The sequence below is a fragment of the Symsagittifera roscoffensis genome, chromosome 4, assembly GCF_963678635.1.
Source record: "Symsagittifera roscoffensis chromosome 4, txSymRosc1.1, whole genome shotgun sequence".
In the NCBI taxonomy this organism is placed as follows: domain Eukaryota; kingdom Metazoa; phylum Xenacoelomorpha; order Acoela; family Convolutidae; genus Symsagittifera; species Symsagittifera roscoffensis.
This window is the reverse complement of record NC_087065.1, coordinates 4732441-4748448: the sequence shown is the minus strand read 5'-3', so window position 1 is coordinate 4748448 and position 16008 is coordinate 4732441. Positions and strand designations below refer to the sequence as shown.

The window sequence follows — 16008 nt, the reverse complement described above, 5'->3', positions numbered from 1 at the left end:
ACTTTTCAAAGAATAATCACAGCTGGAAAATCTTTTTAAATCTGATCTCATAACAACAGTACCTTTCAAATGATAGATAAAAACTGCAAGTTAAGAAGTCGAAATTTGACTGGAAAGCAGAAGTATTCCGTCATTTTCTTCGAACATAGTCGAAAAAAAACAATTTGGTGGCCCTTGAATGATTTTTTAAACGATTTGCATTCCGAGTTGATCTCTATAGACCACAAATAATGCTGGCCATTTAACTTCATAAACAAGGTCTGTAAAAAAACTAATCATAAAATTTTCATACACTTTGCTAAAAAAGTTTCATGGAATTTTAGAGCATCTTTTTTCTTGTTTTGGCATTTAAGCTGGTGTATAGTAATAAAAAAAAAGAAATAATTTTTATCGACAATTGCAAATCAAATTACAATTTTCATATATATAATAAAACTCTATCATAGACTTTATATGCATTCTGTAATTATGGAATTGCATGAAAAGAGTATGATTAGCGCTTTTCCATACATGAAAAAATTTTGATCAACTAATTATAAAACTAAGCCTGATTAGTTTTGAATTGAGATTGTTCAGCCTTTAACACTTTATCTACTCTCAGCTTAATTAACATCTTTTTTCATTGATCATTCCAGTTAATTTTTTCGTTAAAATCAAAGATTAGATGTTTTCCCTTGAAAAAAATCTAGAACATCCTAGAAGGGTCTACATTATCCATAAAACGATGAAGCTAAAGCCGATATACAATTATGTGATAAGAAGACGTATTTGCAAGAAGGAATCTTATGACAAAAAATTGGCGAATGCGAAAAAATAAGACATTAGTTTAATTATTCAACGCACAATTTATTGAATTTTTTTATAAGCTTCGAAAATTAAATTCAGCGTTTTCTTCACTTCGTTTCCGAGCTCTTTTGATAGATTAAAATTTTTCCGTTTCTTAATATAGTTTTGGTAATTTTTGCTAAAAGAGCAGGTCCTAAAAATTTTTAATAACCAATAAGGTTTTTTAGCGTTCATTTCCCTTTGGTGCAAAAACCACCACTATGGTCATCAGAAATTAGTTTTGAGAATACCCAAAAATATATGCGTGTTCAAGTTGCTTGTTAAAAACCTTTTTCTTGTCATTTTAGGTATTGTTGTCTTGAGTTCAAACCTGTAGAACTTACCCGGAATGTGTTTTTGGCCTCAGAAGTTTTTTCGCGAAGTGGCTCGAAAATTAAAGAAGATTCAAAAAGGTTGCCTCGATGATAAAACTAGTCTGAACCTTTCGGTTTTTCAGACCCGCACCGAGCGCCCAATGATTTATTTGGTTAAAATGGATTTCCTAGACAAAAATATTTCATCATAATCCTTTAAAGATCATGATAGTCATGACAATTGATTTTTTTGGAAAAAAAATCCATTATAACCTATTTTTCAATGCTGAAATCAAATATTTTATCAAGATAATCCACAGTAAAGGAGTGCTTTTTAAAAAGTAATAATTCATTCAAAACCTTCGATAACCGATTATAATCCTTAGTCTGCTGAATACCTACAAAAATTATATTGTATGTTAAACACTGATTGTGCTAAAAAAACAAATGCCATTCGCGACAAATAAGTTGTGGTAAAATAAATTAAGCAAAATGTTTAACTGCCATGAAATCAAAAACTCGAGAAAATAATTTATTAAAACTAACGCAAAAAATAAAAAAAATACAGATTAAGAAAAACGTAGCAACTTAAACAAACAGCAAAAAGTTATTCAGAAGAAAAATGTAAAACCCTTCAAAAAATTCCATTAATATTGATTATAATGGTTTAAATTGTTATAAAAAATTAAAATTGAACCCATTTGTAATGGATTATAATTGAGTAAGTAGAGTTTCTTAGATACTGGTTATAAACTGACAATATAATTTAATACGATACATGGGCGCTCGTTGCGGGGACCTGTACTAAACTTATAACAGTGAAATTATTGTTCATGCGTTTACTCTTTGCATTTTATTTTCATTTTTAATGACTACGCAAAGTTTTTTAAGATGCTAACATAGGTTTATATCTATCCAAATAAGAGGCCACAATTTTCAACCATTGTATTTTTTCAATTAAAAGCTTTAAAGCTATTTACAAAAAACTGAGTTTTTGTATTTCAAACTACGTGAAGTTTATCTTGAATTTACGTTTCTTGAATGTATTTTCTTATCTCAATTCTACTGATAATGATTTTGAATCATTATCATACCTCAATTTGTGTTTTTATTATAGCCTCTGTAATTGAAGTTTTGAAACCTGAAAAATCTTCATATGTTTAATCTGCGTTACTATAGTACTGTTTCCATTTGAGAAAGTTCGTGGTTGCTGTGTTTAATGGCAAAACACAAAAATACACAACAAAATTAAAAAAACGTATATGTGTTTTCATTTAGGGACAATTGTTTATCATACAATTCTTTTCATGAAAAATTTGTTGGTCAAGTTGTTTTAATACCAATTGCTTTGTTCTACAGAATTGCATGAAATTGTATAATAAAAATTTTTTCTATAAATAAAAACTGTAAGACTCGAATTTTTTTTTCATGTCAACATGGGTATTATTATTTGATTTAGCCTGTAAATTTTTAATAGCTCAGATGATTTTTTTGTTGCAGTTGAATTTTTTTAAAAAAAATTTGTTTCATGTGAATTTTCCAGAATTTTTTTTTGGTGCGAGTGATCTTATGAAGTCAGCTCTCACCTGGGCACCTGTTGGACGGAGGAAGAAAACGCTGATTGCACAAGAGAGCATCAGCACCAAGCCCACACTCACCCCCCTCTTGTGGGGGGATAAGGGGTGGGCGGCAGTTAGTGACAGAGAAACAAGGGGTCTGTTTCTGCCAGATTTGCTCACTCCGTTGTTGCCAGACATCGTCGGACCTGATGTATTCCCCCCTGATCTGCTGCTGCTGCTGATGATGATGCTCCCCTTCGCGACTGAAGATGCCCCCTTCGCTCTGTTTTGACCCTGGTTGGTTTTATTGGAACCCTGTTGTGTCTGAATTTGTGCGGTCATAGAAGCCATTCGTAATCTTTTAGATGCTTCTTCTGTGAAGGAAAAAAAGTGTGTTGGTATATAACGAACGACCCGTCGCGACTTAACTAAAAATTGAGGTCTGAATTTAAAAATGGATAAATGCTTGTTTGCTATACTTAATTTCTTCTTTAATTCACAAAGACACAACCCATTGGCCCATAAAATTAAGCTCGCTTGGGGGCTTTTGCATTTTAATTGGATGTAAAAACTATTCTTTTTTCTGTCTATTTTTTGATTGAGAAGTACTCCTACCTAAGCAGAGTTCTTGCTCTTCAGCTTGGACTATTTTTAGCATGATATTATTAGATCATTGTTATTTATTCATTGAACACACTTTCATACCCGCTAGAAGATTTCTCCTATCAATACCCTCTCAATTATTCAATTTGGCACGAATACATATACGATTTCAACAAAAATGTGTTCATTAATGAAATATAAGAGCAGATATCTTTGATTTTGTATACAGTTATTCTTATATGGTGTAAGTGTAACTTCCAGGTCAATAAATATGTCGGCAATCAGAGAAGAAAGAAATAATAAAAAAATAGCCCTATGGCATCTCCTACCTACACCAAATTTACAAAGAAATCAACCTTCGTAAAAATGTATCACACGTTTGCCTCGATTGACATTTTTAATCATAATTAAACTCCATAAATGGTTAGCAACGAGTCATGCATTGCTTTACATAATGTTAAAACTGAAACAAAAATTATAAAATGTAGGCTTGAGCAAAAAAAACTCGAGCGGACGCCCCTCCCCTCAGAGATTCGATCCCCTACCGACCCAAAGGGTACCACCTTTATACTATTTTGATATATGCAGTTTGGTGACGGACCCTAAAAATTTTCTAAAGGCGCATTTGGCGCCAATATATACTAATTTTGAGGGGGGAGCGCAACAAAAAAAACGCGATTTTTTGGTCAAACGTTTCCTAAAAGTGCCTAAAAACGCCTTTTTGGACTGTTTATAAAAAATTTTGGCTGAGGCGCTGAAATTTTGACCAAAACAAGGTCTTTTCAAAGATTTGGAAGAGCTCGGAAGCTCAATTTGGTCAACCTAAAAAAAGCCGACAAAATTTTCAAAAAAGTTTTGAAAATCCGCCCCTTCCCCCCTCAAGAAATTCCTAGATCCCCCCTGCTCAAATGTACAAGTCTCTACAAAAAATGATCCCAGTCATGAGAGAAATCAAATTAAGTTTCTACCGTTTTAGACTGGCCAGGTCTAGTCATCGTGAAAATCTTGCCAAGATCTTGAAGAATCTTGAGGATTTATCAAAGATAGCAAAAAATCATTGAAAATTTTTACATGTTTGATAAAACTTTTAACCGTCTAAAATCATAAACACATCTCCAGAAACCTGTATGATGGCTCTGCAGCCCACCAAGCGAATTTGAAGTTTTCTTTAAAATCTTGGAAAGATCTTCAAGATTTTTCAAGATTTTTAGAAGTTTCTTAACGATCTTTAAAGAACTCTTAAAAAAATCAGTTCTAAAATTTCATACACAGTTTTGCAAACTTTAAGGAGAGAAAAAATTTTTTCAGCAAACTTAGGTACCACTAACAAGAATTGAAGCAAAGTTTGAGAAAATTGTCAAAAAATCTATATTTTTATTATTTTTTTTTGTTTTCTTCTGATCGAATTATTGCTTTTGTGCTTAACATCAAAAATTGAGTTCTGCACTGATAATATTTAGTTAGTTCAAGGTCACAATGCTTCATTTCTTAGCTCATATTTTACATATTTTAGAACTACCTTTTGAAGCGCTCGCAACCCCCGATTTCAAACTAATCTTTGTAAAGTCTTCAAGGTTCTTTGCAACCTTTGTTTTTTGTCTTCAAGATTTTTTACCGGTCTTAAAGATTCTTGACACAACCATACCAAGTTTTTTTGAAATATTTTTCTTCAAGATTTTTTCAATGAATCTTGAAGATTTGTCAAAGATCGCAAAGAATGCTGGGCGTGGGTGATTAAGTATCTCCCCCCCCCCCCCCCCCCTAAGTGACCTACCGTAGAATGTACTTCTCAAGCAGGTATTAATTTTCAGCATAATTCCGCTTAAAATAATCATTTCCAACAAGCGCGCTGAATATACTCCCGCACAAAAAATTTTATACTGAATAGCTATCTTATTCTGTTATTGACCTAAAATATCAATCATTAATTGGTTTCGATCAATTTTTTGTTTAATTGGATCAATTTATTTTGCGCTCGAAGTCAATTAAAAAAATAACCAATATTTTATACCCCGTTAATTGATTTGTGGAGAAATTGTACGGTTGAGGCTGTTAATTTACTATTAATTTGCCAATCTTGCTTTTTTAAACCTAATTCACAGCAAAATTAAGTTGAACTTTGTTTTATTAGTAAGTTCAGGGCGTATATATCATTGAAATGCCGAGAAAAAAATCGTTTAGTTTCTACACTATGAAAAATTTAGAATTGGTCTGAAGGTATTGGTCCGTGGTTTTCCATGTAAAGCAGATGTTGCTAAAAAATTATTTCAAATTTCGCAAAAAAATAAGGAAACGGTCTAAATGAAATCAAAACTGCTCGCATTAGGGTAAAGCCCTAAATGTTTCAACTGCTCTTTACCTGGTATCGGATAGTTTTTGATAAATTAAATATTGGCCAAACTATGCATTATAGGCTGATGTTATCAAAAACTAAGGGATACAATTTGAGTCGTGTATGCTTTTCAATAAATTCTCAGACTTCTACGAATTCGAACTGGGAATTAACTTTGGTTTCGAAACCCTAAACAAAGAATGGCAAGTTTTTCTCCGCCATAGCAAACTTGTTCTGTTATGAATAATTGTTCCGACTTTCGGGGTGTTTTTTTTCTCCTGGCGATTTTTGACTTTTCAATTAGGATTTAAGATATACTTATATCAGCAAAAAGGTTGCGTTGTCGTTAGGTCAAAATCAAAAAGATTCTACGTATGATGATTTTCGTAAAGTTAGGTGGGTTTAAAGGTTGTCATTAAGGCTAATTGTGCACAGCTAACGCGCGATATTATTCGCGCTATTAAGCCGTGAGCGGAGAGTTAATCCGTCTTAAAATCGTTCCAAAATGGTTGAAAGAAGCTTATTTGCCATAATTGAATTGTTACAAGGAGCTGAATCTATCTTTTTGTACTTTAAATGGCGTGTGGGGGGATGATTTTCATAAAAAAATTCAAATTTAAAAAAAAAATTTTTTTATTTAATTACATTTAATTTTTAATGATATTACTGCTCCATAAAACCTTACAAAGCAGTCGGAACATTCAGGGCTTCGCCCTGATACGAGCAGTCTTGTTTGTGTATTTGAAAATCAAATACTAATTCTGGTTTTTATAGCCAAAGATTCAACCCTGCGATTTTAGAGTTTAAGGCAAACTTTTTGATGAAAAACAAACGTAAACTGCCATTAGTATAAAATCTAGAGCCGCTTATAGATGAACAGGCACTTTCTTAGAAATACAGTGCTGATTTACCTTAACCGAACAAAACGAGCTAAGCTTGAAATTCAAAACGCGTTTTTCTCAAAATTGGGTTGATTTTAGGTGAAAGCTTATGAAGACAAATTTGCTTAAAATTTTAGCAGAATTAATATGGTGTAATTTGTTTTGCGGAATTCGGGCCCAAAATTTTAACCCAAAAATGGTTCGTTTTGGCTTTTCTTAGTTAATAGAAAATTATGCCAAAAGTACCCAGACGATCACAGACATAATTATATCAAAATGAGCCTCTTACATGGCCCAACAAACTTTTAGAAGAGTATATTCTCCAAAACATTGTATAAATCAATGTATTTTTGCTTGATATACAAAAAAGGTCGTTTTTACTATATAAAATACCAACTTTTTAGTTAAAAACAATTTTTAAACGGTTTGCAAATTTTTTGGAGAATATACCCTTCTTAAAAATTTGTTGGGCTACGTAAGGGGCTCATTTTGATATAATTATGTCTGTGATCGGCCGGGTACTTTTGGCATAATTTTCTATTAACTAAGAAAAGCCAAAATGACCCATTTTTGGCGTAAAGTTTTGGGCCCGAATTCCGCAAACAAATTAAACTATATTAATTCTGCTAAAGTTTTAAACAAGTTTTGTCTTCTTAAGCTTTTAGCTAAACTCAACCCAATTTGAGAAAAACGAGTTTTAAGTTTCAAGTTTAACGCTTTCGTCCGGTTAATTTAAATCAGCACTGTAGCTCCAAGTTGGTTGAATTAGGCTTGTCACGGATGCTACAACACTAAGAGCAAAATCTATCACTTTATACTTTTTATGGCGTGTGGGGGATAATTTGAAAAAAATCTCAACAATTTTTTTTTTCATTTTGATTAGGAAAGTTCATCATTTTTTAAACGAAACACTGCCACATAGACCTTTTAAGGCAGTCGGAACATTCAGGGATGCGGCTTGATACGGGCAGTCTTTTTATATTTCAAATGGAGCTCGATGAAAAAAGTTCAAATTGAGGTTTTTCGGAACGAGCTTTTGTGATAATTGATTCGTTAATTTAACCATCGACTCAACATCGACAAGAGGATACCAACTATCAACCAGTTTTTCATTTGCAATTCTATTCACAGTATCTTTTCGGGAAATTGCAAGTTTGCGGACCAAATGAGAGTCGCACAGTATCATTGTTGTGTTTTTTTTTTATCTCAACTCTGCTTCGCAAAAGACAACAGCTACGAACGCAGTTTAAGTTATTTCAATTGAAATTTTTGAATTTTGAAAACACCGATAACTCTTTTGAAAATTTTTTCCTTTGCAGTTCTGTTTGAGAAAAAATCCTGGAAAAAATTGCAAAATTGAAGACCCAGACATAGCCATACATTTTTTTGCTGTTTTTTTGAGCACAATACGACTTCGCAAAAAGTAAAAGCACAGAAAAAGTCTTCTAGAGAATTCCAACTATGTTGCTAGAACCCATTTGAAAAGTAAACAGCCAAGAAGCCTAAGTTCAACATAAGGAAGACAAGCTGAGGACAGGACACAGAAAACCTGGTAGAACAATAAAACCAAAATTAGTTTGTTCTTTCTTTTTTCTTCAGTTTTATTAAAAACGTTTTTTTCTTCAGTTTTATTAAAAAATTAAAAACGGATGTAATCAGCGTGTCAGATTCTAATAAATAGGCCAAACTTGACTCAATTCACCTTGAAGCATTTAATTTGCCGTGTACAAGTGTTAAAAAAGCAATAGATCGCTCGTTAATTAACCAACAGAGTTTTTCAGATGACAAAAAATCTCCCACCAAAAAATTTGAAAGTTGAACATTAAAACTCGAAAACTGACTCAATCAAACAAGACTTGATTAAAATCAAATAAATTTATCTTTCTCGGATGCCATAAGAAAGAAATATATTGTTCGTAAATGGCCCAGGCTAGCCAAGTTATCAATTTTTAACAGTCTTCTTTAACTTCCTGAAAGTACAGTTACCTTTTCCCGAAGCTGTTTTCTCCTTTTTTATATTAATTTATACATCCTCTACATATAAAAATTGTTTTAAAACAATAGTTTGCAAATACTTGGCTTAAGATTATCGAAAAATGCTAGCCTTGTTTCTTAGGAAAGTTTTGGCAGAACTTATAATGAGATAATATTTATTTTCCAAAAAATGATTTATTAGGACACCAAAATAAGTTTTATATCAGAACACAGAGTTGAGCTTGCTTACGTCATGATTCCGCAAACAATTTTTCAAATAATATGCGTTAGGTGTCTTCGAGTTGGATTCCAAAGCCAAGTGTTGACCACACAAAAACCTGACAAATTACTTTTCTCGCTGAGTTTCTCGCAAAATACAATTCATTTCTCGCTGATTTTTTTCTCACTTTTTCGCTAGGTTTTAAAATATTTCCTTCTCATTTGGAATCATCATTAACGAAAATCTAATTTTTTTGAAAAAATTTTTTGGTCATGATTTCGCATAAGAAAAAAAATGTAAAACAAAAAGAAAAAAGTTTGCGTTAAAGTGAATTTATAGCACAAATGTTGGAAAAAAAGTCAGAAAATCTACGTTGACTATTTTGGTACATTCCTTACATGATGGCATTTTTTACCTTTTTTCGATTTTTCTTCAATTTCAAAAAACGTTTTGTTAAGGTTTATGAGCTAGCATTTACAAAGAAAAAATTAAAACATAAAAAAAATTTATATCTTTTGGATATAATAAATGCAGTTTTTTTGTTTGAAATTCATTGAGCAGGGTAATATTTAAAATCAATCATTGTTGCTTCTAGCGTTTTCGTTGAAAAGCGGTGAAAATGTTGAGCTGTATATGCTTAGTTCGATCATCTCCAGACTATATATAGACTAAGTAATTCTTTAGTTTTTTTTCTGATATTGTGCACTAAACTGAGCTCAACCTAGAAAACAAAAAACTAATAGTTTTTGTAAGAAGATTCAAGAAACCGTAATTGTGATAACTTTTGCTCGCACTGAGCAAAGTTCTTATAAAATGAAGACGTCCAATTTAACTGGTTTTATGTAATTCAAAATCAAATCACTCCCACACAAACCCAATGCACCAAATGATGCATGTTTGGATGCAACATAGCATTTTTTTACTTCAAACTTAACTTTGTTATTGGGGGTTTAACAAAATATGCAAACATTTTTTTCAGGGTTGCAATTAATTAAAGAGGTGTGCTCGACCTATGTGTTGGTTGATTTTACTTGACCTATCTTTTAACTGCAGTTGACCAAAATTGGGTATTTTTTGAGTGTATTTAACCAATGTTTTGACCGTGCTTGGTATGTTTTGACGGGTTTCGTTTTAGGGTTTCGACTTTCTCGACCAACATCTGAAATATTTTGATTTTATGCTTGACTTATAACTTTTCTCAGCCGCGGACGTTCGGTCAAAAAACTGCATGTTCTCGACTTTCAAAACCGGAAAATAAGTCGCGCTGAGCATTTTTTTTTTTCATTTTCCCTTGATTACATCAACATCATTAAGTTTGATCTGATTCCTCAGAAGCAAAACTTAGTTCAATAATGAATAAATCGTTGATCGTTCAAAACTTACCTTCTGAGTTAGCTTTTGCCAGTTTTTCTACCGATAACTAAGAATATTAAAGTTCATGTGAAGTTTTAAAGCTTCAAATAAGCTTGGGAAAAAAAATTCAATTAACAAAATTAAAAACAGAATATGACAAAAGAAAGATTTACCCTTATGTTGTAATGGACTATGCCTTCCTTTTTTTTAAATTTAAATAAATGCATTTTTATTGATTCAGATACTTTCATATTCCTGAAAACAAACAAAACTCTTCTTATTTACATATACAATTCATTTTTTCATAAAAAAGTGTAGGTTGAGAAATGAAAGATTTTGCGAGTCCTACACAATCAATTGACTCTCACAATTTACTTTCTTTCCATAAATATTACGCTTGATGAGAAAAAAAAACCATTTGATAATTAGATTGCCACTACGTGGACAGGTCTAATTGAGTAGCTATAGAGCTCTTACAATAGAAATTGAAGAGTTCGAGTAATAGTTGATGGTTTATGACAGATGGCACAAACTGGTTGCATTTAAAAAAAATTAATAACTATTTCAAAAAGAATCTCGTTGTTTCAAAATTAACGAATTCAAAGAATTGCCTCAGGATCTCAAAATGTTCAAACTGGCATGCCGAGATGCATATTCGAGTCCTGTCACCGCTTGAATAAATTCTTTATAATGAATCTATTTAAGAGCTGACAGAATTCACACCTGTGTCTGAGCATGCTCGTTTGAACATTTTGAATTATATGATTTTGATTGATTGGTCGAATGTTTTCAGCTGTTCTCTGAAACAATTTGAAAAGAAAATTTTTGTGTTATTGTTCAATATATTGTTTTATTTGAAATAAAAACCTCGGTTAGGCTTAGGATTTATAATTTGCAAAATTCCGCGAATTTAGATTTGTAAAAGAGCTTTCAAAAACTCAATAGACTAGAAAAAATGGAAAGAAAAGTGGGAAATGCGTTCCTTTGGCCAAATTTTTGACGAAATTTTACTAACGCTTATTCGTCTAACGCTGATAAAGTTTCTTGTAGAAAAAAGTATGTAATTTAAGCTTTGAAAGTAAATTTTACAGGAAAAGAGAATATTTTAAAGTATTGAATTTCTGCCCGCATTGGAAGTTCATAGATAATAATGGATCATTTTGGGTTCTCAATGCCATAAAATTCAAAAAGAATCTTAAATTCAAAAAGGATCTTAAGACTTGGGTTTTAGTCTTTTTTTTTCTTGTCAAATCAATAAACCCATTTTAATCAATTTTAACAAATTCTGATCATTTACTTCAATATTTAGACTGAATTGTTCATTTTTTCAACACAACTCATTATGTTAAAAACTTGACTGTTACTTTTTGCTCAGTGTTGCTATAGATAAGTTGAGATTTATTTTGGCATAGAAACTTGATCTCGTAACTTGGCACAACGATTTAACAAACAATAACTCAATAAGTCGGAATAGAAATAAAAATTCGTATGCTAATTACTGAATTGCTTTCAAGTTTGTTATTGAGGTACATGAAAAAAAAATTTTCATACCTAAATTGTCTTTTTTCAACTAAACTGAGAAAAATGAATTTTTTTTAGCTGCAACAGGTTTTATCTAAAGACCAGAAACTTGTTCAGAAGCAAAAAAGAGTTTGACCGACCCTTCTCGCTTGAGGTATGGACTCTCCTTTTACTTCGTTGTTACTGTACTAATCTAAAGCGTTTGCCCCTTCAAAACTGTGAGACAATCAAGAAAAAGATAACCAAAATAAGATGTTCAAAGAATTTATAATCGATTTTAAATGTGATAATTTCCAAACAATTTGAAGTCTCCTAAAATGGATTATGGTTGATTTTTGTTAATATAAAAACTATTTAAATCAATTATAATTGATTATAGTCAATTAAAAAAAAATTTGCAAAAATTTTGTCACACCAAATGCCAAAAAATTTTGTCACACCAAATGCCACAAGATAAAAATTATACCCTATGGCTTTAAGTGTTTCTGCCAATAACAAAATCTTTAAAAATGAGATGCCTTGTCACACTTTGGTTCATCTGAACACATAGTCTTACCACGGAACAAAAGTTTCATAGAAATCCTCTCCTAATAGTTGAAAGGTTCCCGCGGTCAGTGAAACTTAAATTTTCTGAATAAACTATGAAACTAAAGCAATGTGCTGATGTTTTGGTGGTGGAAAAAATCTAAGTTGTGCATCATGAAACAACTCTTACGAAGAAAAAATGAATAAATATATTTTGAATTCATTTGAATCCTTTTAAAACAATTTTCTCATTTTTAACATAAGTAAAAGCGAAAAATTTCAGCAATTCAGACGCAAGGTTGAAGACAAAATGGTAAACAAAAGGGATTCTAATCAATAATTATGGATTTCTTGTGCAAAACATATAAGTTAGGAATTGGGATCAAAATAATCAATCAAAATCGATTATAATTGTATCAAAGAGTAGATGTGTTAACAAGCAATTATAATCGAATAAAATGTATAAGAATTTTTATAGCTTGATTTTAAAAAGAGAATTATAACAGATTATTATATGATTGAAATCAATTTTTCTCAACTTAGGTCTGGTACTAAAATAAAAATTTTTAACGCCTGAAGCTGGATGCGGGCAGCCAATGAAAAGGTTCTCCGGGAAGTTGAAAAATATAAAACTAGAATTTCAGGGACCTGAGAACCTGAGGATAAGAAAAAAAGGCGAGGATTCAATGTTCAAAGCTTCTAATTCTTCACGAAAAATTGACACATCTGAAACTTACAGATCACGTGACCGGATCACAGTCGAAGAACTTTACTGAGGTTGAACGAAATCTTCAGAAGGTCAAGCGCACCCATTATAAACTGGAAAAACAAACCATGATGGCTTTGAGAGTTACAGAGCAAAAAAATCGTTTTTTGGAACAAAAAATTGTCCTGAAATTCGAAAGAAATCTTTCAGAACTCGGATGATCAATCGCCAGAATATAGCAAAAAAATAAACTTAGAACAGTGCTAACTTGAGAACGATGCTTCTATGGGCATTAAAGCTGTTCAAATTTAAGTAGTCTCAGAAATTTGCATTTTTCGAAATGGTTGAGTTCGACAGAAAAACCAATTGGATTGGAAGAGTGTTGTCCTATACTGGTCAATCTTTGCCGCTGACCAAAGTTATTCATCAAGAAAGTTTTATTAGAAACTACACAGTTTCAGAAATCAATCAAGTCTCAACTATGACACACAAAAATGACCACCAGAAACCCAGCAATCTTCGCGACCTTTGTCGAACCTTGAAAAATCTTTGAAAAATCTTGAAGAAAAATCTTTGAAAACTTGTCAACATCGTAGGTAAAACAGTAAGTAAAACTCTGGGATTGTAATACTAGCTACCATGTACTAGCATCGACCCTGCCAAATTTTATTTACCCTCCTTCAACACCACCGGTATTGCTGAACAAATTTTAGTTTCATTCTCACATATGATCCTATGGAAAAGTTTCAATGATTGACTATGCTTTTGGACTACTTAGGTATGGGACCATCAATTGCTCTAACAGTTAGAACCATTTTTCCATAATTCTCAGTGGTGCCTGCAACACAATCAAACAGAGAATCACTGAAACAAAATCACTAAATCAACAAAAAATTGCTTTCCTCATCGTCTATCGCAAAGTAACGCCGCAAATCTGCAAATTCATCACAAAACTTATGTTCCTATAAATCAGACGAATTGCTAATAGTCTAACTGTTCTATGACAAACTATTCCAATCCACCAACTTTATTTATGAGACTGAAAAATGGTTTTGCAACGTCCTTTAGGATTTTTTCCCTCAGTCAATGTTCTTGTTCAACTTAAAGCTAGATTGATAATCAATTGACGGATCTAATCTTGTGAATTTTCAAAACCATGTTGAATAAACGGAGCGCCACATTTTTTTCAAGATTTGGCTGAAACTCAAATGCCCAGCCTTAAAAACCATCTTCCCGAAGGGAACCTGTTTCAGTTTGATGGAAACATACAGGATTGGCATGAATTCTTCAGATTTTTTGGCAGATGACGCAAAGCTAGCGTGCCTCAAGACTAATAACAGGCAAAACTAAGCTCGCAACCGCTGAATTTAGTTCGAGTGTTCTCGTTATGGACGCTCTTGTAATTTTTCCAATAGTAGTTGAGACAATTTCATGCTGTTGTAGCTGCACACTTGATTTAATTTAAAAAAGTTCCAGGACTGGAGGCTCATAAACCAGAGATAAGATTTGTTTTTTTTCCACCAATTTTGGATATGTGGTGGTATTCAAGACGTTGTCTTCCATGGGTTTTGAAATTTTGAATTATTAAAACCAAGCTAATAAACGATCCTGCTGGATCGCAAAATGTCTTGGTTTATGCATTTTGCTCTTGGACTTTAACAATTGTTTAAGAGCAAAGCAGAAAGCCATGAAATTCTGGCAAACTTTGGTTCCGTCACGCTTTGTGCACAAAATAAATTCCATGTTTTCGTTTCACTATAAAATCAGAACAGACTCCTCTGGTTTGGGTTTATTAACGCAAAAACCAAAAGGCTCCGGGGAAAACCCTTTAACTTTTGCGTTTTTAAACGGGAACCAGATGAATCTGTTCTGATTTCAGATTAAAACAGAAACATGGAATTTTTTTGCGCACAAAGTGTGGGACCACCACTAAAATGCTTAAAGTATTTGGAATAACTCGTATAAAATTTTAAGTATTGGGAATAGAAACGACTCCACTCGTTAAATACAAATATGCGAACGATACTATTCGTTAAATACAAGTGAATGACTATCACGAGAGATAGCGATGCTAAAAACTAACCTCTTATTTGCTAAATCAAATTGAGAAGTTTACCAATGAAATATAAACAGAAATTGAAACTACTGAAATTAATTTCAACCTTTTTCTCTAAAAACAGCATTCTTTTTCTCTAAAGACACCAATCAATTTCTCTTAAAACCTCAACAAAAATATCTCCAACCAAACCATTCAAACAAACATCGAGAGTTAAGGCAATCTTGTAGTAAATTCATTCTAATAAACTATTTTCAAGCGAATTTTAGATTTATTTTCAAAGAAAGAAAGTAGCAAAGAACCTATATTAATAGCAAGCGTTTTGTCCGACGTTCACAAGTATTGCTAGCGTAATAAGTCAGAATGTTGCTTCAAACTAGAAAATCAACACGGACAGCAGACAAAAACCTACTGGTCCACCTGGCATATCGTGTAAAGAGAAATTTGGTCATTTTCGGTCTTTAATAAAGATCAATTCAAGTAGCTAAAACATGTTTGCTCTGCCTGTAATAATGATAATCACATTCACCGGAAGGGTACCACCTCAAAAATAGTTCAAAACCACATTGTGAGAGAACTTGCAATGTGTTGCTCCATAGAGCAGAAAATTTTTTCCCACTTAAAGAGAAAACAAATGGATTGATCTCGGGTGGAAGAAAACCCAAATACAAGAAATTTGTATCACCTCACGCTGTCGTAGAAGTTATTTTCGACAAAGAAGCGCCAAAAATCTTGTTGCAAACGGTCTCTTGGGATATAACGAGTCTTGATTTTTCGGTTCCTCGTGACAACAAATCCATCATCATCTTTCAAAAACTACCGGAATTTGATTTGTGAATCTGCACATAAGGGCAGTGGAATCAACTCCAGCAATGATATTGTGACTGAGAGATTGAAGTTAAACATGTTGGCGAAGCTGATTGACGACTATTTTACCTAGACTTTTTACGCATACATCAAAGACATCATTCGGATTAGTTTCGATTAGGTTGGTTTTGCTGATTTGCTGGAAAAATAAACACACGTAGCGCCCATTTAAATACTCTATACAGTTATGAGGATTTAAAGAGGCAATGAGACAAAGCTACTACCACAATGTTAGCTTTATTGAGCTCCTCTTAGGCTGGTACTCTAACGCA

General features: G+C 32.5%; 1 protein-coding gene across 8 annotated transcripts in view; it reads right to left on the bottom strand.

Moving 5' to 3' along the window:
- The window catches only part of LOC134843982 (uncharacterized), a 38968-nt gene that overhangs the window by 1423 nt on the left and 21537 nt on the right, over positions 1-16008 (bottom strand). For 4 of the 8 annotated variants that reach the window (XM_063860402.1, XM_063860405.1, XM_063860401.1 and 1 more), the window contains exon 2: positions 2726-3072. In XM_063860402.1, the coding sequence (XP_063716472.1) occupies positions 2726-3049 (324 nt within the window). In that variant the 5' untranslated portion in view covers positions 3050-3072. Of the gene's footprint in view, positions 1-2725; positions 3073-5075; positions 5154-10091; positions 10209-11076; positions 11131-12138; positions 12173-16008 lie in introns of those variants that run through there. The other 4 variants (XM_063860400.1, XM_063860407.1, XM_063860403.1 and 1 more) reach the window with 4 other exon arrangements.